This window comes from Podarcis tiliguerta (assembly GCF_965153285.1).
Source record: "Podarcis tiliguerta genome assembly, chromosome: 5".
In the NCBI taxonomy this organism is placed as follows: Eukaryota; Metazoa; Chordata; class Lepidosauria; order Squamata; family Lacertidae; genus Podarcis; species Podarcis tiliguerta.
In genome coordinates, this window is record NC_139538.1 from 24,299,379 (window position 1) to 24,325,391 (window position 26,013).

The 26,013-nt window shown below is 44.1% G+C and overlaps 2 protein-coding genes and 1 long non-coding RNA gene across 9 annotated transcripts in view; 2 read left to right on the forward strand and 1 right to left on the reverse strand.

The window, feature by feature from the left end:
- CP (ceruloplasmin) overlaps positions 1–1,175 on the forward strand; it is a 34,780-nt gene extending 33,605 nt beyond the window's left edge. For 2 of the 6 annotated variants that reach the window (XM_083442633.1, XM_083442635.1), the window contains one exon: positions 240–395. In XM_083442633.1, the coding sequence (XP_083298759.1) occupies positions 240–249 (10 nt within the window). In that variant the 3' untranslated portion in view covers positions 250–395. Of the gene's footprint in view, positions 1–14; positions 396–874 lie in introns of those variants that run through there. The other 4 variants (XM_083442631.1, XM_083442634.1, XR_014511860.1 and 1 more) reach the window with 3 other exon arrangements.
- Positions 1,176–1,360: 185 nt separating this feature from the next.
- On the reverse strand, positions 1,361–25,952 carry HPS3 (HPS3 biogenesis of lysosomal organelles complex 2 subunit 1). 2 transcript variants are annotated; one of them, XM_083442636.1, is made up of 17 exons: positions 25,340–25,952; positions 23,611–24,105; positions 22,599–22,773; positions 20,860–20,948; positions 18,884–19,076; positions 17,179–17,260; positions 15,734–15,888; positions 14,482–14,590; positions 14,171–14,352; positions 11,917–12,097; positions 10,210–10,440; positions 7,815–8,000; positions 6,359–6,547; positions 5,396–5,503; positions 4,146–4,352; positions 1,946–2,036; positions 1,361–1,675 (listed from the first exon to the last, which is right to left on the reverse strand). In XM_083442636.1, the coding sequence occupies exons 1-17, from the start codon at positions 25,746–25,748 to the stop codon at positions 1,548–1,550; spliced, it is 3,210 nt and encodes a 1,069-aa protein (XP_083298762.1). In that variant the 5' UTR covers positions 25,749–25,952; the 3' UTR covers positions 1,361–1,547. The 2 variants fall into 2 exon arrangements, with proteins under 2 accessions (XP_083298762.1, XP_083298763.1); XM_083442637.1 differs by lacking the exons at positions 1,361–1,675; positions 1,946–2,036; positions 4,146–4,352 and adding an exon at positions 4,365–4,782.
- LOC310678760 overlaps positions 16,633–26,013 on the forward strand; it is a 204,263-nt gene continuing 194,882 nt past the window's right edge. The window contains exon 1 of the long non-coding RNA XR_014511945.1: positions 16,633–16,770. This is a non-coding gene — a long non-coding RNA (uncharacterized lncRNA). The remainder of the gene's footprint in view (positions 16,771–26,013) is intronic.

The window sequence follows — 26,013 nt, forward strand, 5'->3', positions numbered from 1 at the left end:
TCCTCTCTTTTCAGAAATAAGTCCAGCAGCAAGGATCCCACCCTCTACCTCACCTCCATGATTCTGTTGTTTTGTGTAGCATTTCTATGATTCCACCAAGTACTGCTGCTTCCATCCGCCACTCAAGTTCCTACCCCTGGACTTTTAACATCCCCTGAGCCTATTTTTCTATTTCCACACCAGGAAGGGATTCACCTGCTAATCTCTTCCACTGTGCTATGTTTATTGTTGTTGTTTAGTCGTGTCTGACTCTTCGTGACCCCATGGACCAGAGCACGCCAGGCGCTCCTGTCTTCCACTGCCTCCCGCTATAAATGAAACCGTGCTGGGGGGAACAGCCAACAACAACATTTAAGCAACGCACACGCTAAATAAAAGACAGCCAATCTACTCAAGACTGTTTCGGTTCTTCTTTCTATGAATAGTGTGTGTTGCCAGCCTTAGGGGTGTGTGTGTGTGTGGACAAAATCCAAGCTATATTCACTCTGTCATTTTGAATCTCACTTCTGTTGATGTGTACATCTCACTCACCCAGCTGTTATTAGACAACATGCATTTCAAGTGCAAGTAGATAAATAGGTGTCGCTCCGGCGGGAAGGTAAACGGTGTTTCCGTGCGCTGCTCTGGTTCACCAGAAGTGGCTTAGTCATGCTGGCCACATGACCTGGAAGCTGTACGCCGGCTCCCTCGGCCAGTAAAGCGAGATGAGCGCCGCAACCCCAGAGTCCTCCATGACTGGATCTAATGGTTAGGGGTCCCTTTACCTTTACACATTTATAAATCTTAGTATTTTTTGGTACTTCCAGACAGTTGTAAATAGAGAACAGGGAGAAACTCAAGGCAGATTAAATAGCACGCGCTATTGTTTGTGCAGAAAATCCGTGATAGGACCAGCTTATAAGAACAGCCCCAGCATCTGATTTCAGTGAAGTCCCATTACAGAAGCTGCTTGAACAAACAGGCTACTACAAATCCAAAAGGAAATCCAAGAACTTGCTGTCACTTGTATTCATGGCTTTTGGTGCAGAGAATTTTATTATTATTATTATTATTATTATTATTATTATTATTATTATTATTCACATGAGATTTTCAGCTGTTTGGTTTGTTGGACACCCCATCTGACACAGGTGATTATAAGGAGAAGAGTAAAACTGAATTATATTCACAGTAAATCTGTCCTTGGAATGTACTGACATTTAGCCCAACTTTCTCCACATAGTATATGTCTAGCTCACTTACAACACCCGTGTTTAGCATCATAAAACTATCACAAGAAAGGGGAGTGAGATGGTTAGGATAGGATTTCAGGCCACAGCTGAAGTAGGCAAAGTCTTAAAAATTGCACACACAGCCTTACTTTAATGTGCCAATATTTATATTTTAATGTGTCAACCAATCTTCTCACGCACATAGGGAAATGCTAAAGACCCCCCATATCTACAGTATTGAATTTATAGTTGCAGAGTGAGCTTTGCTTTCGTCCATCTGAGTACTTTCTCTTGCAAAACGTTTCTCAGAGATCACACAGCCCTTCTTTCTTGTGCTTAGGTCACTAGTTTCCTTCTGCTGCACTGAAGCAGATGTGGCAGGAAGAATGCAGCATTCCCATCCTCCGGTAAAACATTAAGGAAGTCCCTCAATTCCAGTTCCATGGCAATGACAGATAACGTTTCTGGGCAGGGAAGATACACCATGTTTAAACAAGATTCTCTTTAGCCATCATTTCTTACTTTGCCTAATTACGTTTAGCCTTGAAAGTGTTGCGATTTGTGCAGAAATGAGCTCACTTAGCATCTGCTCTGAATCCAGTTCTTTAATATAGTCATTAAAAGCACCGCCCGCCCCCCATGGCAGCCATCTATACATCTAAAAGCTTTTTAAAAAAACACACACTGCAAAGACTCTGCACATCCACAAACTGACAAGAAGCACATTTCTTTACCTGTTAGGGATGACAGGAGTACAGAATAGTTGTCTCCAGGATCTCTGATTCGTTTACAGAGCTCAGGAAGGAGTTTGTTCCACCACAGAGCCTAAGCCAGCCGTAAGACCCAAGGAGAGAGGGAGAAAATATCAAGAGTGCTATGATGTTCCTAATGGAATCCAACCTCTTTGTTTCTTAACACACACTCTTTCTGTCTTAAAGGAGCACCTTTAAATACAATATATATTTATCACTCTTATATCTGTGAAGTATAGCTTCTCAGGGTTCTTCTTAAACTTAGCAACAAACAAGAGCGATGGCTCCCTCTTGTGATACTAAGAATTCAGGGCAAAGTACAAGCTGAGATGAAAGAAGTGACAAAATGCCTAACAGCGCCAAGGAAAGCTGCATTCTGTGACCTGCAGAAATCATGCAGAATTATATATACTTTATACAATGCTTTCCCTTCCACTGTTACAGGGGAAAGAAAGCAGGACATTGAAAATGCTGTCCCACTCCTAGGTGTCAGATTTAAGCAAGCATTGCCTATAACTTTCAAATTACCGTATATTTGAAGCTTTTCTTTGCAGACTAGAAGCTTTTTCTCATTCTCTCTCTCTGTCTCTATCTCACACACACAATTTAGCACCCCAACACAATCTTGACTTCTACAATATTACATTGGTGTAACTTACATAACAGCTGTATTTGCAGGTAACACCAAACCACGGTTTAGCACAATGCAAACAAGTCCAAGTGTTGCTCTCCAGGAGGACTTCTACCAAGTTTGGTCTTGCATTTTAGGAATCTCAGTTTAGCACACTGTACACAATTAGGATCACGAATTGCAGCAATGGTTATACAACTGAGCTTCAAAACCGATGGTGTGAGCTGGCTTATTACGAGACTGGCCAGAGTTTTATAACTACGCTCCCTTGCTTGAATGCAAATGCTAATCCAAGATTTAATAAAAGAGAAACTAAGCTTTGTAAAAGTCCTCATGCAAGCCATGTATACGTGGCAAGATAAACTTTATTCGCATTAGCCAATGGCCATAGCAACATAAAACAAGCAATATATACAAATAAAAAAGATAGCAATGGGTAAAAAAGGGCAATCAAATGACCAAGATTATCGTTCAGATAGTGGTCCTTAATCTCACTGCACCCTCAATAAACCTAGCAACCTTTGCTGTTGTCTGATCATTTTGATCTGATAAAAGAAAGAACAATGTGGCCTCAGATGGGTGGCCTGGGATTGTAAGTAAGAGTGGGGTAATGATCTCATTCATCAGATCTTTATTACGGGGACAAGACAGGAGAACACGACCCACTGATTCCAGATTACCATCTCCACAGGGGACCATGTATGTATGTATGTATGTATGTATGTATATGTGTGTGTGTTCAACACACAAGCCCAAAGCTTTGCTTAGACTTGCTGAATGTTGGCAACGCAGTGTTTAACCGTGGTTTAGAATTGTGCACTAATGGGGTCACTATATGGTGGATGGAGCAATGCCCATCAATAACAATGTACAAGCCATCAGCGTGTACATGACATTTCAGGACAGAAGAAGCTTTGTAACATCAAGTGTGATGGTGAAAAGGCGGCTGAGGTAACTGCAGCAGGAAAGCAACAAACAGCCTCCAAGGTGTGTCTTCTCAAAAGAACACCAGTTTTCTATATCCAGCAGAATAAAGCAAGCCTTGTGAGCATTTCACACAAGCACTTCACAAGCATTTCACACAAGAGCCAGCGTGGTGTAGTGGTTAAGAGCGGTAGTCTCGTAATCTGGGGAACTGGGTTCGCGTCTCCGCTCCTCCACATGCAGCTGCTGGGTGACCTTGGGCTAGTCACACTTTTCTGAAGTCTCTCAGCCTCACTCACCTCACAGAGTGTTTGTTGTGGGGGAGGAAGGGAAAGGAGAATGTTAGCCGCTTTGAGACTCCTTCAGGTAGTGATAAAGCGGGAATCCAAACTCCTCCACTGAAGTACTGTGGAGCGTTTTTTAAAAGAATGCCTGAGCAAAGTATTGAATACTTGTGCTATGTTAATCACGTTTAACAAATGCATGGAAAGCTGATCAGCTTAAGGAAAGGTTAGCAGTACAAATACTTATACGATTTTCTAGCAGTGCTTTTTTTGTTCATGGGTTTAAAGGAGAGGGGGAAAAAACCAGAGCTAAGGCTGAATGAAGGTAATAAATAAAGCTCACCCGACATTCATGCTTCAATTCATGTTGGGCGTAGGGTATGACGGCTTGAGGGCATCTTTCCAGAAGTTTGTCAATGGATCTCTCATACTGCCCTAACCGAGTATCGCAAAGAATGTGGATGCTCAGGCCAGGAAGAGTCTCTTCTGGAAGGGCCTCCAACAGTGGCAGAATGGAAGGTATATTGAAGTATGGACTACATAAGAGAGACTGAAGGGTGGGGGGCAGAAACATTACCTCTAGAATTTAAGACACATTGAAAAAACCAAGCCATACCAATGTAGGCATGGACTGGAAGACACCAACCATTTTTTAAATTAAAAAAACCCCCTCTCACCCCCAAACAATGTTTTCATCATTAAGAACAGCTTGGCAGACCGGGTGAGTCAGGGAAAACTGAAGCAAATGCAATTTTTAATTGCCTTGTTTAGATTAAGACCTATGTCTGCTATCCTCACTTGTATGCCCATTACTTCTTTTGGGGTCATTCTTGCTTTGAATGAACGATGCCTTTGCTGCATATTGGGATATTTCCGGCCTGACCTGAGGCATGCATTCAAGGCATTCTGTGTAACTGTAGGCAGTGGGTCTTCTTTTCAGCCCCAGTGTCTTCAAGGCTGAAGAAATGGTTCAGAAAAGCCTAGGACGGGAACGGGGAACCTGTGACTTCCCGGATATGGTTTGACTGTGAGTCTCATCACTCCTGATTGCCATGCTAGCTGGAGCTGATGGGAGTTGGAATCTGGCCACATATTGAGCACCACAGCTTCTCCATCTTTTAAGCTAGCTAAAGCCTTGTGTACTGCTTATTTATTTAAGTTTATTTATTTAAAATAAACTCACCTTAAAGGAGATCAAACACATGTGTTTTTTAATCTACAGAGGCTAGGGCCCAGGGTTGCTATGGGGTGCCTTCCAGATGTTTTGAACTACAACTCATACAGCTCCTGATCTTTGGTCATGCTGGCTGAGGGTGATGAGAATGGTAGCCCACAACATCTGGAGAGCATCATGCAGGGGTGAAACTAGGCTTTATTTCACCCAGGTCAAAGACCCAGTTTGGCACACACTCCATGTGCATTTGTGAAAGCACGCACACACGCACTGAGAGACTCAATGGCGCCCCTTTGGAGGCTTCACCCGGGGCAATTAAACCCATCTAGCCCCCCCCCCCATAGGTACAGCTCTGCACCATGTTATTTACCCCTGGGCTATAGAGAAAAAAGTTGCAGGGGAATGAAAGCATTTTATACCTGTAATTTTGAAAGGTCGTCAGAAGCGTTCTGGTCATCTGGAGGAATTAATGACATCATGAACGTAACCCAAGGAAAAATAAGTCCATAATGACCACAGGAATTTATCTGAACAAGTGCAAAAATAAATAAGAAAAAGCCATTAGCATTCTAAGCATTTTTGTGTCTAATTTCCAAGTCCTCATTTAAGATTCCTTCATTTAAGGGGGTCAAAACAAAAGCACACTCCCAGTTTATTTGTAGACTACATTACGGTTGTAAGTCATTTGTTTTGAAATATGTAGTACTCCTGAAAGAATTATTTCCCCCCAATATTATAAAAGTGTCCAATTCATCTAGAACCAAACTGATGCAGTTCCATTCAAACCTGTTTGTACACATACATACTGTCAGGCTTCAGGGAATTGGCTTTCTCCCCCATGGCTGTAAATGAGCAGATCAAACAAAAGGGAATTCTTACCAGTTAGTTTCTTTAATAAACACAGTGAATAACAAAAGAAAGCATCTTCCCAGAATGGCGGTGCTCCCAATTAAGGGTCACTCCCTCTTCCATCCCTATTAATCTACGTCACTCCTACATCTTGTAATCTGAGCTTGTAGCCTCTGCGCTTTCTTTTTTGACACTTTCTGAGCTCTCCGTGACTTTGGGGAAGGGTGTGTGTGTAGATACTATTCAGAGACTGTGAATCTGTTAACTCTCTCTCTCTTCTAGTGTTTTTTCTGCTAGCTGTTCCCCATCCAGTATTTCCCAGCTTCTGCTTTCTGAGCTACTCCCCTCTGCAAACCACTGTTCCAAATCTATACTGTCCTGGGAAGATTCAGGATCAGGATCAAGAGGAGGGAGGGGTTCCCGCCATTCTTTGTTGGTGCAGCCCTTCTCAGCATGGTCCCTGACACTGACACACACACACACACACACAGACACAGACACAAACACACGAGTAGGATACAAACTCTGTTTACCAGATCTTCAGTGGTTTTCAGCGGCTTAGTACTGGGCAGCTGCTTCCTGGAGAGCCTCCAAATATACTGCTCAGCAAGTTTGAAATGCAGCTCTTGAACCACTTCTTTCTGACTGCATGCAACAAGAAGGGCTTCCCAGAAGTCCACTAAGAGCTGGGGGACAGCACCTTCCTCCTCAGCACTCAGCATCTGTTCTTCCAAAATATTAAGGGAAAGAGCCACTCACACACAAACACAAAATGTAGCCGATTTGTTGTAGAGCCAACTGAGGATTCCCAGGTAAGATCCTTCCCCTATTGTGTGGGCAGGGTGGTCCCTCCCCCTACCTTGGCCTGATCAGCTTGGCAACGCCTCCCCAGGCGGGATTGGGCAACTGGCTGAGGTAGGCGGAGACCTCCAGGTATCCCACCTGGGGAAGGTGAAGCCAAGCCTGTACTAATGGTGCCGCATAGGGTCCAGGAGGCTGCGCGCGACTACGCAAAGGGCACCCCCCCCATTTAATATGGGGAGCAGTTATTTAAGCAAATATCCTTTAAGCAAGGAAGGATAATCAGAAACGTTAAGCAGGGGAGACATCTCCAAATGCATCAGTATACAATATGTGGGTGTAATGCAAAAAAATAATGTACCCAAGAGAATCACCCCCATCATTCAGCCCGGACACTGAGGTCCAGCTCCGAGGGCCTTCCGGCGGTTCCTTCCCTGCGAGAAGTGAGGTTACAGGGAACCAGGCAGAGGGCCTTCTCGATAGTGGCGCCCACCCTGTGGAACACACCCCAGCCCCTCCCCCCCAGATGTCAAGGCAATAAGCAACTATCTTACTTTTAAAAGACATCTGAAGGCGGCCCCGTTTAGGGAAGTTTTTTAATGTTTGTGTTGTATTGTGTTTTTAAAATTCGGTTGGAAGCCGCCCAGAGTGGCTGGGGAAACCCAGCCAGATGGGTGCGGTATAAATAATAAATTTATTATTATTATTATTATTATTATTATTATTGACAACAACAACAGCTGCTTTGGTTATGCCCCTTAGCCAACAAAGAGGAAGGGAGCTGTTGAATTTACGATGCAGTGGTACCTCGGGTTACATATGCTTCAGGTTACAGACTCCGCTAACCCAGAAATAGTACCTCGGGTTAAGAACTTTGCTTCAGGATGAGAACAGAAATTGTGCTCCGGCGGCACAGCAGCAGCAGGAGGCCCCATTTGCCAAAGTGGTGTTTCAGGTTAAGAACAGTTTCAGGTTAAGAATGGACCTCTGGAACAAATTAAGTACTTAACCCGAGGTACCACTGTACCTCTTGCTGTTTATGGAGCTGTATGAGAAGTCTGACTCCAACTTTCTTCCCACAGATGGGAATTGCACTTTTAGCTTGTCCTTCCTTTACTTAATGATGGGACACAGACTGCTCTGGAAGTTCCAAATAAACAAACTATTAATAAAAGCTAAATGTCAAACCTTGATGTATGCATCTGCTTCTTCCAGCTCAATTTTGCTATTCTCGTGTAAAGCCAACACTGAAGCCACAAGGAATCCGGGCCTCGTCTCCCTAAGATAAACCGCAAGCTCAGTCGGGACAACTTGCCCTTTAATTAGCTGCCTCAGGAGTCTCGGCTCCACAATAAAACCACACACCAGCATCATCTGCAGACCAAAAAATAGAAAAAGGTGAGAGAAGATTTAGATGTTGGCATTCCTCCCCACTCTACTCTGAAAGAGGGCTGATTCAGTTTCACTTTTTGAGCTCTGGTACAAACACAGCCCAAGGCAAAGGTGAACATTTAAATCCTACCCATCTCTACAGACCAGGGCAGAGATAATGTTCTTGATGGCTTATTCATAGGAGGAATCAACAGGACTGCATGTTCCCTTGTCCTCCCCGCCCTCCTCCTACAGAGCACAAGTTGTCTAACTGTGGTTAACTGTTGCATTGGTAGCAATATTAAGAACACACACAGCCAATTAGGCTCTCACTCAAGCCAGGAAATAAAAGCTGGTTTCTCCCACTTACAGCTTGGTGTAATATAACGGCATAAACAGCTCCCATTCCAGAGGAGGAAAGTGAGGAAGATCCCAGGGCTAGTTCCTTGTGGTTTAGCAGGAAGCCTATTACCTGTTACTTTCAAATAACTCTGGAAATAGGTGCACTATTCTCCTAAAACAGGGGTCAGCAAACTTTTTCAGCAGGGGGCCGGTCCACTATCCCTTAGACCTTGTGTGGGACCAGACTCTATTTTTGGGGTGGAAATGAACGAATTCCTATGCCCCACAAATAACCCAGAGATGCATTTTAAATAAAAGAACACATTCTATTCATGTAAAAACATGCTGATTCCCGGACCGTCTACAGACCGGATTTAGAAGGCGACTGGGCCGGATCTGCCCCCCCCCCCGGCCTTAGTTTGCCTACCCGTCAGGAGCGGTTATGAGCCTGGAAGAGAACCTTGAGTTCCACACACTGGAATCACGCCACAATAATGCACAGGAGAATTATATGCAAAGGGAAGGTGAAAACAGATCAGGATATGAGAGGTGTCATGACAATATTATAGGAAATGGGATTACAAACATGTATCGATACTGAATTGTCTTCCTACACACTGACTTAATATGCAAAGAAACTGAGGGATTAAGGCAGTGTTTCTCAAACTTGGGTCCCCCCACTGTTGTTGGACTACAACTCCCATCATCCCTAGCTAGCAGGAACCAAAGTTTGAGGAACACTGGATTAAGGAGACGGGGGAATGCATGCATATACCTGTGCAAGAGAAAGATGCTGCTGATCCACAATGACTATCTTCTACCAAATTGTCCATAAACACTAGGCCTATTTTCCCTGCCTCCACTAGTCTACGTTCTTTGCCGCATTCCCTTCTCTCTGTTCACATGTCCCAAAAGGACACATAGATGTGGAAAGGACCATAGAGCCATTGGCTCCAAATCCCTGCCTTAAAAGGCAGGATCATTCAAGCAAATACAGAGAGCAGAAGTCAATGTTAACCACTTCCACCTTCCTAAATGCCACAAGCAAGAACACAGGAAGGTGCCTTATACTGCAGTCAGATCACTGGCCTATCCAGCCCAGAAATGTTTGCTCTGAAAGGAAGCAGATCCCAGGAACGGCTTTTCGCTCTATCACCTACTAGCTCCACTTTAAAAACAAAACAAAATGAAGATGCTGGGAATTGAAGCTGGAACCCCCTTCATATAAAACCAGCTCTACTGCTGACTTTCTGTTCTCCCCCAAAGCAGGGAACAAGTCCACATGGAAAAAAGCTTCAGATAACTACAACCAATGGTAGTTGCTCCAAGTCTGTAGCTAATGGGTTGCTGAGATATTGCAAATGTCATTGGCAACAGATGGTGCTGCTGTTGCTTTTTAAAATATATATTATTCGATTTTGCCAATAAAAGAGAAAATCTGAATTAAATTGGGTGGATGGGTAGAGAAATAGGACTGCCATTTTGATGCCAATGACATTGACTGGGTGCTGCAAAAAACCCTGAATGCATGAGAAGCAAGGCATTCACAACCCCGTGCCACCTGGAAGCATGTTGTATATCTCAGGCACGACCAACAGGTAGTTCATGATCTACCGGTAGATCACTGGACGTCTGTGGTAGATCACTGGCTCCCCCCAAAGAAGCGCAACTACTTTGGCTCCCCTAAAAAAAGCTTTTTTAACTCTGCGAGTAGATCACAGTCTCTTGGGAGCTGACCACCCCTGGTATATCTGAAGGGGAAACAGAACTTTTGCAACAACCCTGGTTCTCTGCTCACTCCCACTGCACATAACGGTACGGAAGACAACAACCTTGACACAAATGTTGGTACATAGCCAGCAGGATGTACCTCTGCATAGCTGTCCAGCTCACTTTTACATCCATCGGGGTCTCCCATTTTCAGAGCCATAGAAGCCTTGGTTAGCGTCACCACAACAGACGGCACAACCTCTTCTACCTTCTGCAGATACTCGATTGCTATCTCAGGCGACACTTTTCTCATGCAAGGGCTGCAGAGGACCTGGGGTATTTGGTTCGACTCAGCAGGGTGGAATATATGGAGTACTTTGGCTGCCAGTTCCTGGTAAAAGAAAGATACATGTTTTTAAAAAGCAAACCAACAGCTGTGCTTTGTTTTTAATACAAGGCCTCTTTCTAGCCATGAACGTTCTGTATAATTCGCCCAGAAATCATCAGGGGCGCTAGGGGAACAAGTACTAATTTATCTGTTTCAAGTGTTTGTTTGTTTTTAAATGCAGAGCAGCTGAAGCCATTATTTCATTCTTGAGAAGGCTGCAGGTAATCTCAGGGTCACACACAAGCATCTTGGTTTGGGTCATCCATTTCAAATCCACTTCCACTGTGTACAACCTGTGGCCCTCCACAAGTTGCTGTGTGCCCTCCAGCATGGTTAATGGTTAGGGATGATACCAGTTGCAGTCCAACAATATCTGGTGGACCACAGGTTTCTTACCCCTGAGGTATATCCTAGGGAGTTATAGGTGTGTAGTATTCATTCATCCACAGAACCCACTTAGGATAGCAACGTGCTAAAGTTTCACATAGTTATACGGCTTTTTCTAAGTGCTTCTAGAACTTTGCATAATTTCCTCAATAATGGTTAAAGCAGGACAGTACAGTCATAGTTCGGAAGTCAAATGCCTTGCAAGTCGAACGTTTTGGCTCCTGGACACCGAAGTGAGTGTTCCAGTTTGCAAACATTCTTTGGAACCTTGAATGTCTGAAGCGGGTTCCACAGCTTCCGATTGGCTGCAGGAGCTTCCTGCAGCCAATCGGAAGCCGCACCTTGGTTTCTGAATGTTTTGGAAGTTGAATGGACTCCCGGAACAGATTCCGTTCGACTTCCCAGTTACGACCGTATTATCATTCCATTTTACATAGAGGACCACTGAGGATGAGAGGCTAGCCTAAAGCCTCTCAGTGCAAGGGAGAGAGATTTTGAGCAAAGGGCTTCCATCCCGCATTATACCACTTAACCAGGTACAAACAATAAGTCACCTCTTTTTTTTCAGAAAAGGAACTTCTTATTTAGAAGATGCCCCACCAGTAACACCTTTTCCCAAATCGATCTAAATATCAACACAGTTTTTACATCTCATGGAAAGAAAAGCAAGCAACAGTGAAGTATAAATTGTAGCTTTCTGAGATTCACAGCAGCTCCTTTTACAAAGGCTGGCTCACATTATACTTTTGGATATTTTTCACTCTCTCATAAAAGGAAAGTTATTCACATGATAGTCATTTGACAAGCCAGCCAGAGGCTTATTGACTAAGCCACGAGGAAGTTACATTAATGGAAATGTTTGCTGTCCTCCTGCTCAATGGTTATGAGTTGCTTTAAAGAAAAGTGGCATACAGATATTACATCGAAATTCTGGAGGTTGGTAATGGCCACGTTGCCTTGGCAAACATGTCTGAGCTTCCAATTCAGGCCTGCCACCAAACATGGAAGTAGATCTGTCACAAATGAACACAGAATAAGACATCTTCTACAGAGAAAGAGAAACAACAACAACAAAAGGAACCATAGTCTTACTTCACTCAGCTCCTCGTCTATGTCTTCACAAAGGGAATGATACAAGTAAAAAATAATCCCCTTTTCGTACTTATGAGTTTTATCTTCAAACGTTGGGTCTACTCTCTTCAGAACATCTGTCACGGACAGACCAGACATCTTGTAGTAAGGCAAAGCAAGGTGGAAGTCTTTGGTGTTAAACCTGGAAGTACAGAAACTACTAAACATGACAACTACTAAACATGACAAACCTACATGAAGAGTCATATATCTTAACAGAAATGCTTCAGCCTGGCTCCCTTTGGGACTCTGCCTCACATGACAGGAGTTTTCATCCAGTAACATCCAGAGAGCAGAAGAGTCCCTCTCTTTGCAGTAACAAGATACTTTCAATAAAAAGCTTTTCATATTAGGCCAAGTCTCACTGTTATGCCAGGATTAAGGCTGTGTCTGCAGCTTGTAAGGTTTATACTCCCAATATTGACAGGCTGATATTAGCTCATCTTTTTCAATGAGTAGCAACCAAACCAAGATGACTTCTAAGAACAGCCTAATGGATGGGGAGGAAATAACCTGGATGGGCGAATACCTTATGGAATGTTCAAGAAAGAGTCACAATGAAGGACCACTATCAAAGTGAGATCCAACTTTGTGCAAGCCAACCTGTTCCCACAATGGAGTATTGCTTCCGCATGTAAGACAAGGTCCCTATGAGACAGGTGTAAGGGGCATTTGGCCCTCCAGCTGTTGCTGAATTAAAGCAAGGAGCAGTTCCAAAAATAAGTAACAGATAAGAGTTACAGGAACCTGTTGATGTATTGTGTGAACAAACAAATAGAAACAAAACATTTTTCTTCTGCAATCACTCGTAGCTGAGTAAGATTGTCTTCCATAAACAGTTTTAACAGTGAGTCCATAAGTGACTGTGGAGGCCAATTTTGGATCCATACATCCTTCCATAGTGGGGACATTGGTTTCCGGGCGGGAGTTGATCACGGTGTGGATTTGCCAAGCCTGCCTTCCTCTTAGCATGTTTCTCCCTTGTGTCCTGAGTTCAAGTGTCTTCAAAGCCCATGATACTTTTGGTAAAGGCTGTTCTCCAACTGGAGCGCACGTAGGCCAGTGTTTCCCAGTTGTCAGTGTTTAGACTACATTTTTTATGATTTGCCTTGAGACAGTCTTTAACCTCTTTTGTTGACTACCAGCATTACCTTTCCATTTTTAAGTTCGGAATAGAGTAGAGGAAGGAAGGAACAAGCAAAACATACCAAGGTAACTACAGTCGTACCTTGGTTGTTGAACACCTTAGTACTTGTATGTTTTGGCTTCTGAACTATCGACACCTGGAAGTGAGTGTTCCAGTTTTTGAACTTTTTTTGGAAGCCGAACATCCGATGCGGCTTTTGCAATTGTTTCTGGCACGCATGCGCAACTGGAAGCCAATCGGAAGCTGCACCTTGATTTCCAAACATTTCAGAAGTCAAACAGACTTCCGGAATGCATTCTGTTTGAAAACCAAGGCACGACTGTGTAACTGAGAAGTTTCACAATGTTCAAGACACTGGAATTATCCAAACAGTACACTACAGACCACAAAGCAGCTCTCCAATAAATGTGGAACAAGATTTGCAGGATTAAACCTTGTTTCATGCTTCTTTAAGCAATGAAGAGCATGGATGAATGGCAGCTAAGGAATCTTCATTCCCTCAATCCTTTGGTGGATTTCCCCTCCCCCCCCCTTTTCAGAAATAGTGTCAACACAGTAGACCCTGAAAAGATGCTAATAACCCCATTCATCTGCAAGCAGCCAACAAAATTACAATACTGTGGGGTCCAATAGTGCTACATTTTCATTCACTGGGAGTGAGGTTGTAAAAGCTGCTTGTCAAAACAAAACTGCACTACAACTCCAATCAGTCCCAGCAAGCACGGCCAGTGATGATAGGAGTTGTAGTTCAGCAACATCTGGAAGGCCAAAGGTTCACCACACCTGCTTTTACAGAAGTGCAGGCAGCCGACAATGGAAGTGCTTTGATCTATAGCCTATGTAAATTATAACTGGGCCAGAAAGCAGAGACTGCATGTCCATCAACATGCTGTACGAAGCAACAATGCTAGGAGTTGATGGAAGCAGGGAAAAAAGAGTAAGTTGTTGCTTTTCCATGCATGCATCTTTGTTTAATATATGAAGGCTGAAAGATTACATAAAGATGTTTAAACATCAGGAGTCATCCAAGCGTAAGTTTTACAGATACGACTTCTAAGAAATCCAAACCTGCTGTAACAGTCTCCTAGGAGAGCACAGCTTTCTTGTAATGCTGCTAGAAGGTCTTCCTTCTCTGCTGATTCCTTCAGATCAGGGTCCATTAGTGCTGCTCTGACTAATAAGTGAGCCTCACTTAGAAGGTGGATACAACTCTCCGTTCTTACATTTTCATAGGTCTTGCTGTACTCTACCTAGGGCAGAAACAGGGCACACCATAAGGGGGAGGGAATGCTTTCAGACCTTATGTGAAGTTAGCAAATGCATTGAGTTGCAATATGCTATTTTCTATATATAAAAAACCCTAAAGCAGTGTATAGTACCATTTCTCTGTAAAGCAGGAGAGTTGAAGTTGTGTTCACGATGTATAAATTCCAGCCAGGTTCAGATTCTGGAGAAACCTTGGGTTTGATGCTATCTGACTTCCGGGAGCTGAAAGAAGTGGGACGTAGACTCAAGTTACAAGAAAGGCTAAACATGAGGAAGAACTTTCTGACAGTAAGAGGCTATGGAGTCTCCTTCAATTGTGGTTTTGAAGCAGAGGTTGGACGGCCACCTGCCATGGATGCTTTAGTTGAGATTCCTCCATTGCAGAGGGCTAGATGACCCTGCACTAGATGACCCTCAAGGTCCCATCCAACTCTTGATTCTATGTTTCTTTGTTTTTGCATTTATGTCCCACCTTTTCTTCCACGGAGTTCAAGGTGGTAATACATGATTCTCACCCTCTTCGTTTAACACACACAACAACCCTGTGAGGTAGGTTAGGCTAAGAGGCAGTAACTGGCCCAAGACCACCCAGTAAGCTTCATGGCAAAGTAAGGGAGTTGAACTCTGGCACCCCCAGGCCCTAGTCCAACACTCTAAACCACTATACCACACTGGCTGTTAAAATACACGCATACCCATAATTATGTCTTTTAGGTTCTTCAGTTACAGTCATACCTCGGGTTGAGTGTTTTCAGGTTATGCTCTGTGGCGACCCGGAAGTAATGGAACGCGTTACTTCCGGGTTTAGCCACTCGCGCATGTGCAGACGCTCAAAATGACGTCACATGCATGTGCGGAAGCGGCAAATCGCAACCTGTGCACGCGCAGATGTTTGCTTCAGGATGTGAACAGGGCTCCAGAACGGATTCCGTTCGCATCCAGAGGTACCACTGTATTTATGCTATCAAGAGCCTTATTGAGACATTAAAACTAGTCTAAAGTAAACTTTTTTTTTTAAGAGTGGGGCTGACAAGTGGGACAGCCCTGACTTCCTTGGAGTTGGAAGGTGACGAAGTCTGAAGGGGGAGCCTTTTGCATCTATGAAGCATCTCCATGCATTTTAGGATCCTGAGAAATCTTGGCTCTAAGATGCATGGAGGGCTTCCGCAGATACAAAAGGTGACAAGAACAGCATAAAGGGCACCCCTGAAACCCACTCCCATACATGTTTATTTCATCCCAATTGTAACGCTTACAACGTTTACAATAGGGTAAAGTCGGGTGCATGTACCCCCATCATGTCTACTGATGCCACCAGACATGTCCCAAGTCAGCCTTATGTCCCATATGAACTACCGTACTCACAGGAGTCTCCTTGAAGGTTTTTTTCTCTCTGTTATGTCTTCGGTCTCTGCTTTTGTCAAAACTATGACGTGGTTCTTGAAGTGAGAAATAGCTTTCAGCCCTATAAACAGCTGCATCCTCAAGGCACAGACATCCAGGGACACGGGGGGGCAAGCCTATGAAGAAATGGTTCTTTAGTTATCTTGAGCAAGCTTATTAAAGGTTCAAGTTTCTTACAGGGTCCAGAGCGGCATGCTGATCATTTCCAAGCTGACTGACATTAAAAAAAAAAAAGGACATAAACCCTCTGTAAGGGAGATTCAGGGGTCTAAATAGGAAAATATTGTATGCTGTGTGAAGTTCTCAATCTACATGTGCATCTGTATTTTATTATCTTGAGCATTCAGGTGGTGGCTCTGCTTTTTACATAGTTATAGTGTTATATAAGCCCCCCCCCCCTTTCCTGACAGAGTTTGTATGGTTTTGTCACGGCCTTTGGCTAGTATAATAAAGCTTATTTTGATTTGATTTGACATAAGCCCCTTCATGGTTCAGTCACTGCGGTATGTAGACTAAAGGTCTACAGGTTTAACAGAGGTATGTAAGTTGCATATCTTTTTCACATGCTGAAATGTGGAATTGGCAACAGCTCAGGATTTCTCCATTCAATTCAGTGGAAGAGAAAGGTTTCCATCTCCTCCTCTAATCCCAACAGAGTGCTGAAGAAAACTAGGTAAAGCTTCTCTGTACGCTTACTGAAATCCACCCAGCACAAATTTGAGATAGGTTTTTAATACCTGCTTTTCATTTGGTGACTGTTAAAGGGACCCCTAACCATTAGGTCGAGTTGTGGCCGACTCTGGGGTTGTGGCACTCATCTTGCTTTATTGGCCGAGGGAGCCGGCGTACAGCTCCCGCAGACAGCTTTTGGGTCATGTGGCCAGCATGACTAAGCCGCTTCTGGCGAACCAGAGCAGCGCACAGAAATGCCGTTTACCTTCCCGCCAGAGCGGTACCTATTTATCTACTTGCACTTTGACGTGCTTACGAACTGCTAGGTTGGCAGGAGCAGAGACCGAGCAACGGGAGCTCACCCTGTCGTGGGGATTCGAACCACCGACCTTCTGATCGGCAAGTCCTAGGCTCTGTAGTTCAACCCACAGCGCCACCCACGTCCCACTGTTACAATGCCTTCACACATGTTTATCTGGCTGTGGGTGATGGGAGTTGAGCCCAACAACACCTGAAAAGGTGCGCAGAGTCCTCCAACCTAGGCTTAAGGCCTACAGGACAGTAATCCCCAACTCCTGCAAAATCCCCTTGCCAAACTATCTGACCAGATGGAAACAACAAGGACTAAACAAAAGGAAACTCAGGATTGTTGCAAGTCATTTGCCACTGCTTTGCAAAGATGCAGATGTGAACTCTGGGCATGAGGAGCCAATCTGAGGGTTGAATCCACTCACTTTTAGCGTTGTATCAATGTATGGATCTTCATCACGAGCTGCTGCTGCGCTGCATCTCACGGTAAAGCACTGCAGGTTGTTGCTAGGGAAGAAAAAGAAAGCCATTGGATAGATAGTTTTGCATCGCTACGTGGTTATAAAGTGCCCATGCCAATGCTGCAATATCTAGATGCTTACTGAACTTAAACCCATTGATTTCAACAGGTCTGTGATAGATACAACTGTCGGAATCTCCACTTGGCCAAGCTGATAAAGCTCATCTTCCGGCCGAGTCCTTCAGAATCGCCCTCCGACGAATAATTAATGACCTGAGCCTTTGATAAGGCCTCAGGCACGTTCCCCCATTCAGCAGAGGTTCCAAAGCAGCAGAAGTGATGAGATTTATGGCTACATGCTATGCTTTATTACTAAGCTACACAGAGAGCAAAGAAAAATACATCCTCTCCCTGTGAGAGCAGAGAGCAACTGAAACAAACGAACAAAGGAAACAGGAAACCACTAACGTCACATCTGTCTCTAGTCTCCCGTGAGACTTCCAATAGCTTGGACTGTCTCTGGAATGTAAACAGAGCCTTGTGACTCTAAGCAGCTGCTCAGTGGCAAACAGAAACTAACAACAACACCTATTATGCATTACAGCTCTGATCCTAAACCTCCACTGCTTTTAGGGATATGTTCGAGAAGGCAAAGGAGTAAACAAATCTGGAGTGGAGTTCCTATCCAAGCACCTTATATGCCTTCTTCCAGCAACCACTGCAGCCAAGCTGGTGCCAAATGTATTGCTCTCCTTTTCTTTGGACCACATCAGCAAGGCTAAGAGAGGGGCCTTGTGTCCCAGAACATTCTCACACACACTGTCCAGGCTTGAGCCCCAGGGAGATCACGTTGGTGCTGATAACACAGTGGTTTGGCTTCAACATCAGATACACACTGCATTGGTTCTCGAGACAGACAAATGCCAACAATGTGTTGTGCTATTATTGTATTTCAACTGATTATCATTATTATTATTTAAAAAACTGCTTTGAGCACAATTTTTCTGTGTTGAAATTGCAGTATTTAAATTTAACTGTGGCTATAATACCTTGTGTATTCTTGCGTATTCGTATTCAAGAATACTCATCGCACAGTATTGGAAGACACAGGAACTACCCACGCTGGAAGAATGGCAGATGAAAGTTATCGACTATATGGAATTAGCAGAAATGACTGGCAGAATCAGAGACCAGGGAGAAGAGATGGTGAAGGAAGACTGGAGGAAGTTCAAAGACTATCTACAGAAATACTACAAGATAACGAATGTTTGTTTGACACCAGATTGAACCTAAAAGACTATTAGCATTAAAACTTAAAGATTAAGAAAGACTAATATTTGAAAGTATAAGGGAATGTAACTATATTAAGACACTAAGATTATGTTGAATTAAAGTTATGACAGAGGGAAGGAATTTACTGTCAGAATATAAGATCTGGAATACAGAGTGGGAAGGTCTGGGGAAGTCGCAGAACCAAGTTAATGTAAAAAAAATATAAGGACACAATGATTGAATTTAACTTTTTCTTTATTTTTTATATTTTCTTTTCTATATCTGTTGTCGTATTATACATGTTGTTGTATTGTCTTTTTTGTATTTGTTTATTTGTATTGCATGTTTATTGATTGTAAAACTCAATAAAATATCATTTTAAAAAATATATATAATACCTTGTGATAACATGTAGGAATTGCGGGGTGAGTACCGCCTGTTGGGACCTCTCTGAATACTGGTAGGTGGAAATCAGCTCCACTAAGTTGCCCACCGTGTAGAGGTATCCAATGTGAGGCAGAGAGAAAAAGCAGAACAGACTCAGCAGTTCTCGCTTAGCTGGTTCGGCTCCGCCAGTTGTTGCAGAATTCCCTAGATGAAAGGAAGAAAGCAATTACTCCCCAGGCTGCCTTTCTTTAGGGAGGCATCAGCTCTCAGACATCCTGCAGAATGTTTTAGAAATATATTTAGCCGTGATTGAAGAGAGCAGCCCACGCTACATTCACTCGGGTCTCTGTTTTCGAGTTAGGAATTCTGAGATAAAGCTCTTTCACTCTGTAGCCTATAAGCACTAGAGCAGGCATCCCCAAGCTCGGGGATGTTTTGGCACTACAGTTCCCATCAACCCTGACCACTGGGCCCTGTTAGCTAGGGATGATGGGAGCTATAGTCCCAAAACATCTGGAGGGCTGAGTTTGGGGATGCCTGCACTAGAGTATTATTCTGCAAGTGTGAAAGCAAACCAAAACATAATAATGGGGACATTTCTTGATTTGATCAAGTAGCTCTTCAGCTTACTGACAAATTTTCAAAGGAGAAAGAAAGGTACCATAAGCCATTTTGGTTATGAGGCAGTGCTCTGTTGAAATGCCGGCAATTGTAGGAAATTATCACCTTATTTACTCCTTAGTATGTTAGCAGTTCGAAAGCACGTCAAAGTGCAAGTAGATAAATAGGTACCGCTCCGGCGGGAAGGTAAACAACATTTCCGTTTGCTGCTCTGGTTCCCCAGAAGCGGCTTAGTCATGCTGGCCACATGACCCGGAAGCTGTATGCCAGCTCCCTCGGCCAATAAAACAAGATGAGCGCTGCAACCCCAGAGTCGGCCACGACTGGACCTAATGGTCAGGGGTCCCTTTACCTAAGCAATGGTTTTTATCCTTTTACTGTTGTAAACAGCTTTGATAGGTTTGCTGATTTAGCGGTATATAAATGCTTCTATAAATAAATTTATAAATTTAATAATTGACTAAATGTTAGCCTACATTTAATGCACACTCTTCTTACAATGTAATTGCTTCCCTGCCTGACACCCATCCCAGCATCAATTAGAACCAACAAGCCCCCTTCCTCCTGTCCCATTTTCGTCATCCCCTGCTTTATATATCAGCAATATAGACTATGTTGACATGTCTGATCATACAGTAGCGCCACAAAAAAGCAAAGGAAAAAGAGACAGTGTTAGATCTAAAGTCTACTCAGAGTATGATTAACGTTGTGAAGCACCGACAGATTATAAAAAGTGTTGAAAGCCCAGAGAAAACTTTAAGATAATACCAGTATTTTATAAAGGAAATTCAATCCTTAATTCCATACAGAAGAAAGCTCTCTTTTACTTCTGACATTTAGGCATTCAACACTAAATTCAAAATAATGTACTTTTAAAGATTTATGCCATATAAAATTATATATAAACATCTAATCAGAGTCAGCTACTACTCTTGTGATTAAATTACTCCTAACGTTATTTAAAGACAATGTGATTTTTAGGAATAGGATTTTTATGTCATAGAAGTTCTGTAAGACACTCTAGAGAGCTATGCTTTGAATGAATGTATTTAATTGAAATCCCCTTTATTTATTCCTTTAATTTCATTTATAAGTCACCTCCCATGAAAGAGCTCAAAGCAATTCTATAATAAAAATTGACAACATATATAAAAACAAATTTCACACCCAGATTCGTAATCTCTAGCTTTCCCACATCTTGCATAATTAATATGGCTTGGTGTTTTTTTTGGGGGGGGGAAGGGGGGCTGCTTCCCAGTGAACCATAATCCCCAGTTTTCATTTGCTCCCAATGCTTTACTTAGCCCTTTCCCCCAGAAAGATTGTGGTGGATGCCCACAAAGAAATGCAGATGTCATAAACCTACCTGTTACATACACAGGCAGCAGCTGGAGAGAGTGGAGCTTGGCATCATCGCCAGAGAAGGCAAAGGAGGATATGTCTAGAGCAAAACGTCTAAAAAGAAACATGATGGGTGAAACAATTCCAAGCCAACATATAGGCATGAGCTGCTCACAAAACTTCTGGCAGAAGGTTGTAAGGAAATTCTGAAGCACTGCTGTGAGGCAGAAACTTGCATCTCAATGCACGGGCAAGTACATAGAAACCCATGGGACCAAGGCAATAGGTTGCAATGACGACAATATGAATATCCAACAGCTAAAATGGTCTCCAACAGAGATACAACTGGCTTTTGTCCCATGACTGAACCCACTTACTAAGTGTGCATGATATGCACAACTCCTAGGGAGCCAAAGTTGTTGGGCTACACAATCTCTATTGCCACATGCAGCTCCATCATGTAGAGCCCAGTTCATGTAAGGTTGTTTTGCTTGCCATGGTCTTGTCCCACTTTCTAAGCTTGAAGACAAGGGGAGGAGTTGTCCCCGAGCTTGCGAAGATGACAGCTATAGCTACATGGTTGGACCAAAACATTGAATATACAGTGGTACCTCTACTTATGAACACGTTCCGTTTCGGGGTGTCGTTGGCACCCTGAAAAGTCCGTAAGTAGAGCACCGCTACTGTGTATGCGCGATAGAGTGCTTCTGCGCATGTGTGAAGCATGAAGATCGCTTCTGTGCGTGTGTGGCGAAACCCGGAAGTATACACTTCCGGTTTTGCCACGCTCGCAACCCGAAAATCCGCAACATGAAACGAACGCAACCAGAGGTATGACTGTATGGTAAAAGGCATCTTGGTTTAAATATACCGCATGCAAAGCAAAATAAATAGGAATGGGCTGTGTTTCAAGGAGAAAAGGGTTGTTTATTTCTCAGCATATTAAGTCAAAATGTAATTGTCCAAACTGGCTCACTGGTCTCTGTTCTAAGCTAGAGTGGAAAAATGATCAATGACCTATTAGTTATATAGTGGTACCTCGGGATGCAAACAGGATGCGTTCCGGAGCCCCGTTCGCATCCTGAATGGAATGTAAGACGTGACGGCGCGTCTGCACATGCGCGGGTTGTGTTTTGCCGCTTCTGTGCATGCGCATGACATCATTTTGAGCGTCTGCGCATGCGGCGAAACCCAAAGTAACGCGCTCAATTACTTCAAGGTTGCCACAAAGCGCAACCTGAAGCACATTCAACACAAGGTATGACTGTATGTACTATTGGATATGGATCCAATAGTGGGGCCAATAGTTAAGAAGGCAGTTTCTGCACATGCTGTAGAGGGAAGTGAGGGGCAGATGGGGCTTGCCAACCTGGGAATGTAGCCCATCTAGGAGAAGGAAAACTCAGATCCTAAATCTCCACTGCCTTGGGGATATATTCTGGAGAAGAAAATGCTAAAGAGTAAACCCTACACAAATCCAGAGTGGAGTCCTTAAGACGGCTTGTTATGCCTCCTTCCAGCAACTCCTGCAGCCAAACTGGTGCCAAATATACTGCTCTGTTTTCCTTTGGACCACATCAATGAGGCTGAGAGGGCAGCGACACACTCTGCCCAGGGAGGTCACTTCGGTGTTGTCAACATAGTGGTTTGACTTCAGCCCCAGAGGCCATACTCCATTGTCTCTCAAGAAAGATAGATGCCAGCAATAACAATATATATTTATGGCTTCGTTTAAAATATTTTTAAAATAAAATAATTGACTACCTGTACAGAACATATTGCAACTGGAAGTTTGACTCTTCGCCGACTAAGCCTGTTGACTCCAGAGTAACAGATATTCCACACTGCCTGCTTTCTTCCCCAAAGAGCTCCACAGGCTGCTGACAGATAACAAAGTCATCCGACTCAAACGGAGTTGAATCAGGTTCTTCTTTTGCACCTTTAATAAATGGAGCAAAGAATCAGGTTTACAACCCGGGGGGGGGGGGGGGGGATGGTTAGGAACTTATGACATGCTCAGTGTCCTAAGAATAAAAGCAGCCTTACTTAAGCAACTGCTACTTACAGTATAAATTAATAGTATGGAGAAAAGTCTTCATATTCATGAAAGCATTCAAATTAGGACTATACAACAAGTTCAGGAATTTGGAATTGCAAATCCTAAAAGGCATTTTTAACCACGGATGGCAAAAAAACGAACAACTGAGATGAATGGAAAATCAAATTTTTGCAACGCACGTTCCTGCTGCTCCCAAAAGATTCAGCATGCCTGAAAAGAGACTGTAGCATTTTGATCTGTGCATAATAAAATATATGCCAAGATAGAACTATTTCAGATAAGTGCAATTTTATTTTTTCTTTTGCATGACCTGATCGGTTTGGGGTTTTTTTTTTTTTTTTTTAAACACATACACAAACATTGGGCTGGATTGCGAGAACTAAAGTTTTGTTTGCGATGACCTGCAAAGACTTGATCAAGAGGATTTGTGATGTGCCATTACAGATAAATTCAATAGCAGCTTCCGTGCTCTCGATCCAAAACTTAAAATATTAATTCAACTTCTTGTGTTTTCTGACTGTCCACAGCTTGCAGTGCCTTTGAAAATAAATCATTTCTCAACTGTTGTGATGGCTAGTTTTACTGAAGGAAGCATTTTATCAGCTTGTCCAGCCTCTGCTTCCATCCCAAAGACTTTTTTTAAAAAAACAACAACAAACATAAGTCAAGGACTACAAAGCCTTGCTCTGGAGATTTTAAGTGCCATACTGTACCAACCTTTGTTGAACAACCTTTCAGACTCTACAGAGTCACAGGCCTGCTGTCTACTCCTGCCTGCTGCTTTCACACCAGCTTCCAGGTGAAGGATTAGTACCTCTAGTTCTGTTGTTATGGCTATATACCCAGCACAAAACGCAACTTCGGCAGGAGTGACATTATCAATGTGCAAAATTAGCAAGCGTTCGAAGTCCAGCACAGTCACATTCTGACTCCTGACCAGGTGTTTCAGGGAGAACAAGATCAGTTTATTCTTACAGCCAACAAGCAGGTCTCCAGTTAAAGGACAAGAGGAAAAGCACAATGGGGGGTCCGAAAGGGGCAATTCTACAATTGTAATTTGGTTCTTAGACGCTTCAGAATAGGATGCCTCCAGGTTATGGCCTATCATCCGCACACAGACGCGGGAGTTCCCAGTTGACATGCATCTCCAGTTTACATAAGCTCGCAAGAAGAGGCTCTCGTTTTTTTCCTCAACGGTGACCACGTAGTCTCCTGCGGAGGGAAAAAACAGAAGCATTTTTGAAACACAGAATCAATATGTACACCATACATAAGCTGAGGAGTTACCAAGTGAAAAATAGCAATACAGTGGTGTTAAGTTGTGGGCGAACATAGCAGATGACACAGCGATTCTTCAAACAGCTCTTCTTTATTCAGATGTCAGAACAGAACTAAGCTGAGGGGCTCAGTCAGCCTGCTTATATAGAGCTCCAGAACAATTGTAACTGTTGCCATTTTCTAAAACTATCCAATCACTGAACGTCACTTTTCGATCCTTCATTTGCATACAAAACTATCCAATCACTGAATTTTCGATCCTTCATTTGCATAACTATCTACAGTATCCCCCTGCTGGCCCAGGGTGAGGACTTCAGTACATAACAAGTGGTACCTCGGGATACATACGTTTTAGGTTACATATGCTTCAGGTTATAGACTCTGCTAACCCAGAAATAGTACCTCAGGTTGAGAACAGAAGGCGCGGCAGCAGCTGGAGGCCCCATTAGCTAAAGTGGTGCTTCAGGTTAAGAACAGTTTCAGGTTAAGAACAGACCTTCGGAACGAATTAAGTACTTAACCCGAGGTACCACTGTATGGTGTCACCTTTAAGAGCAACTTCATCTGATTTGTTGCCCTGAGTGGTAATTCGCAAGAGATTGTAGTCCATGCAAGTGTACTCCATAACGAATTTGTTCAGTCTTCAAAAGGTGCTAAAGGACTGTTGTTTATCTTGCTGGAGATTAACACCGGCACACCTTTGGGAATTTCCAAATGAAGTTACATTTGCATTATAAAATGTGTACACTTCTTGAATTAGTCGGCAATGTCATCGGATGCTCACGCCACACAAGCAACAGCACAGAATCGTATCTAGTCCACGAAGGTTCCTGGGCGATCCTACCTCGCAGGATCGTTGTGAGCACAAACTGCCATGGGCTTAGGGACAGTGGCGTAGCGTGGGGGTGCAGGGGGGCCCGGCCGCACCTGGCGCAACATCTGGGGGGTAGGGTTAGGGGGCGCAAATCCACGGGTTAGGGGGCGCAAATTACTTGCCTTGCCCCGGGTGCTGACAACCCACGCTACGCCACTGCTTAGGGAGGCGGGGAAAACGATCCTGCACGTGCAGTCTCGAGCTCTTCCGGAGAAAGAGGAAGAGGGGCTGACCTGCAACGAACGAAACAGATCCCGCCCTCTTCTCGGGCTCTTTGCCCAGCTTGCCACTTACCCACTTCGCTGTAAGCCATGCGCAGCACCCGCCCCAGGGTGCAGAAAGAGCCGAGGGGCTCGCAGAGCTCCGGCCGGCCGGCGGCGAACACCTCCACCTTGCAGGCGCCCGGCGCACAAGCCACCAGCAGCGTGTCTCGGCCGCAGCAGAATAGCGCCGGCTCCTGCTTGGCGGGCACTACTTGCTGCGAGCCGAACGGGTGCAAGTTGTACAGCTGCACCATGGCTCCCGATCGCCCAGGCCGCCTCTCCGCCTCCGGCCGCTGCTGTTGGCAGAACTGCAGCTTCCGCGGCAGGCACCGCCCCACGTCGGTCAGCTGGAAGGAGGCGTCGGCCGCGCCCCCGATCCTCGCTACGGCTTCCCACAAAGGCAGCATCGTGGCGTCCAACGGCCCTGGGCGGAGGCCCATTTATACCCGTGGTTAATGTCCGCATACGCAGAAAGGTGCGGGGTCCCAAACCCGGGGAAAGCACTGGTTCTGGTGCCGAGCAGTGCAATCTTACACAAGCACCATCTGAAGAAACCCCCCTTTTCTTCATCGAGACCCGTTGGCAGTTAAAATGTGCACAGGATCAGAGCCCCTAGGCGCACATACTTGCAAGGAATACTTGCTTTTCAGCTCCGTCGGTTACTTAGCTGGGATCGGGCTGCAGTTGTGAATAGACGACTCTTAG

What these genes read in the sequence shown, in the direction of transcription:
- HPS3 (XM_083442636.1), bottom strand. Translation starts at nt 25,748, where the DNA reads ATGGGCCTCCGCCCAGGGCCGTTGGACGCCACGATGCTGCCTTTGTGG. An exon ending in GCTGCCTGTGTATGTAACAG is followed by an intron (nt 19,077 to 20,859) that starts GTAGGTTTATGA and finishes CCTTTCATCTAG; the next exon opens with GGAATTCTGCAACAACTGGC. An exon ending in TAGACGAGGAGCTGAGTGAA is followed by an intron (nt 10,441 to 11,916) that starts GTAAGACTATGG and finishes TTCTTTTACCAG; the next exon opens with GAACTGGCAGCCAAAGTACT.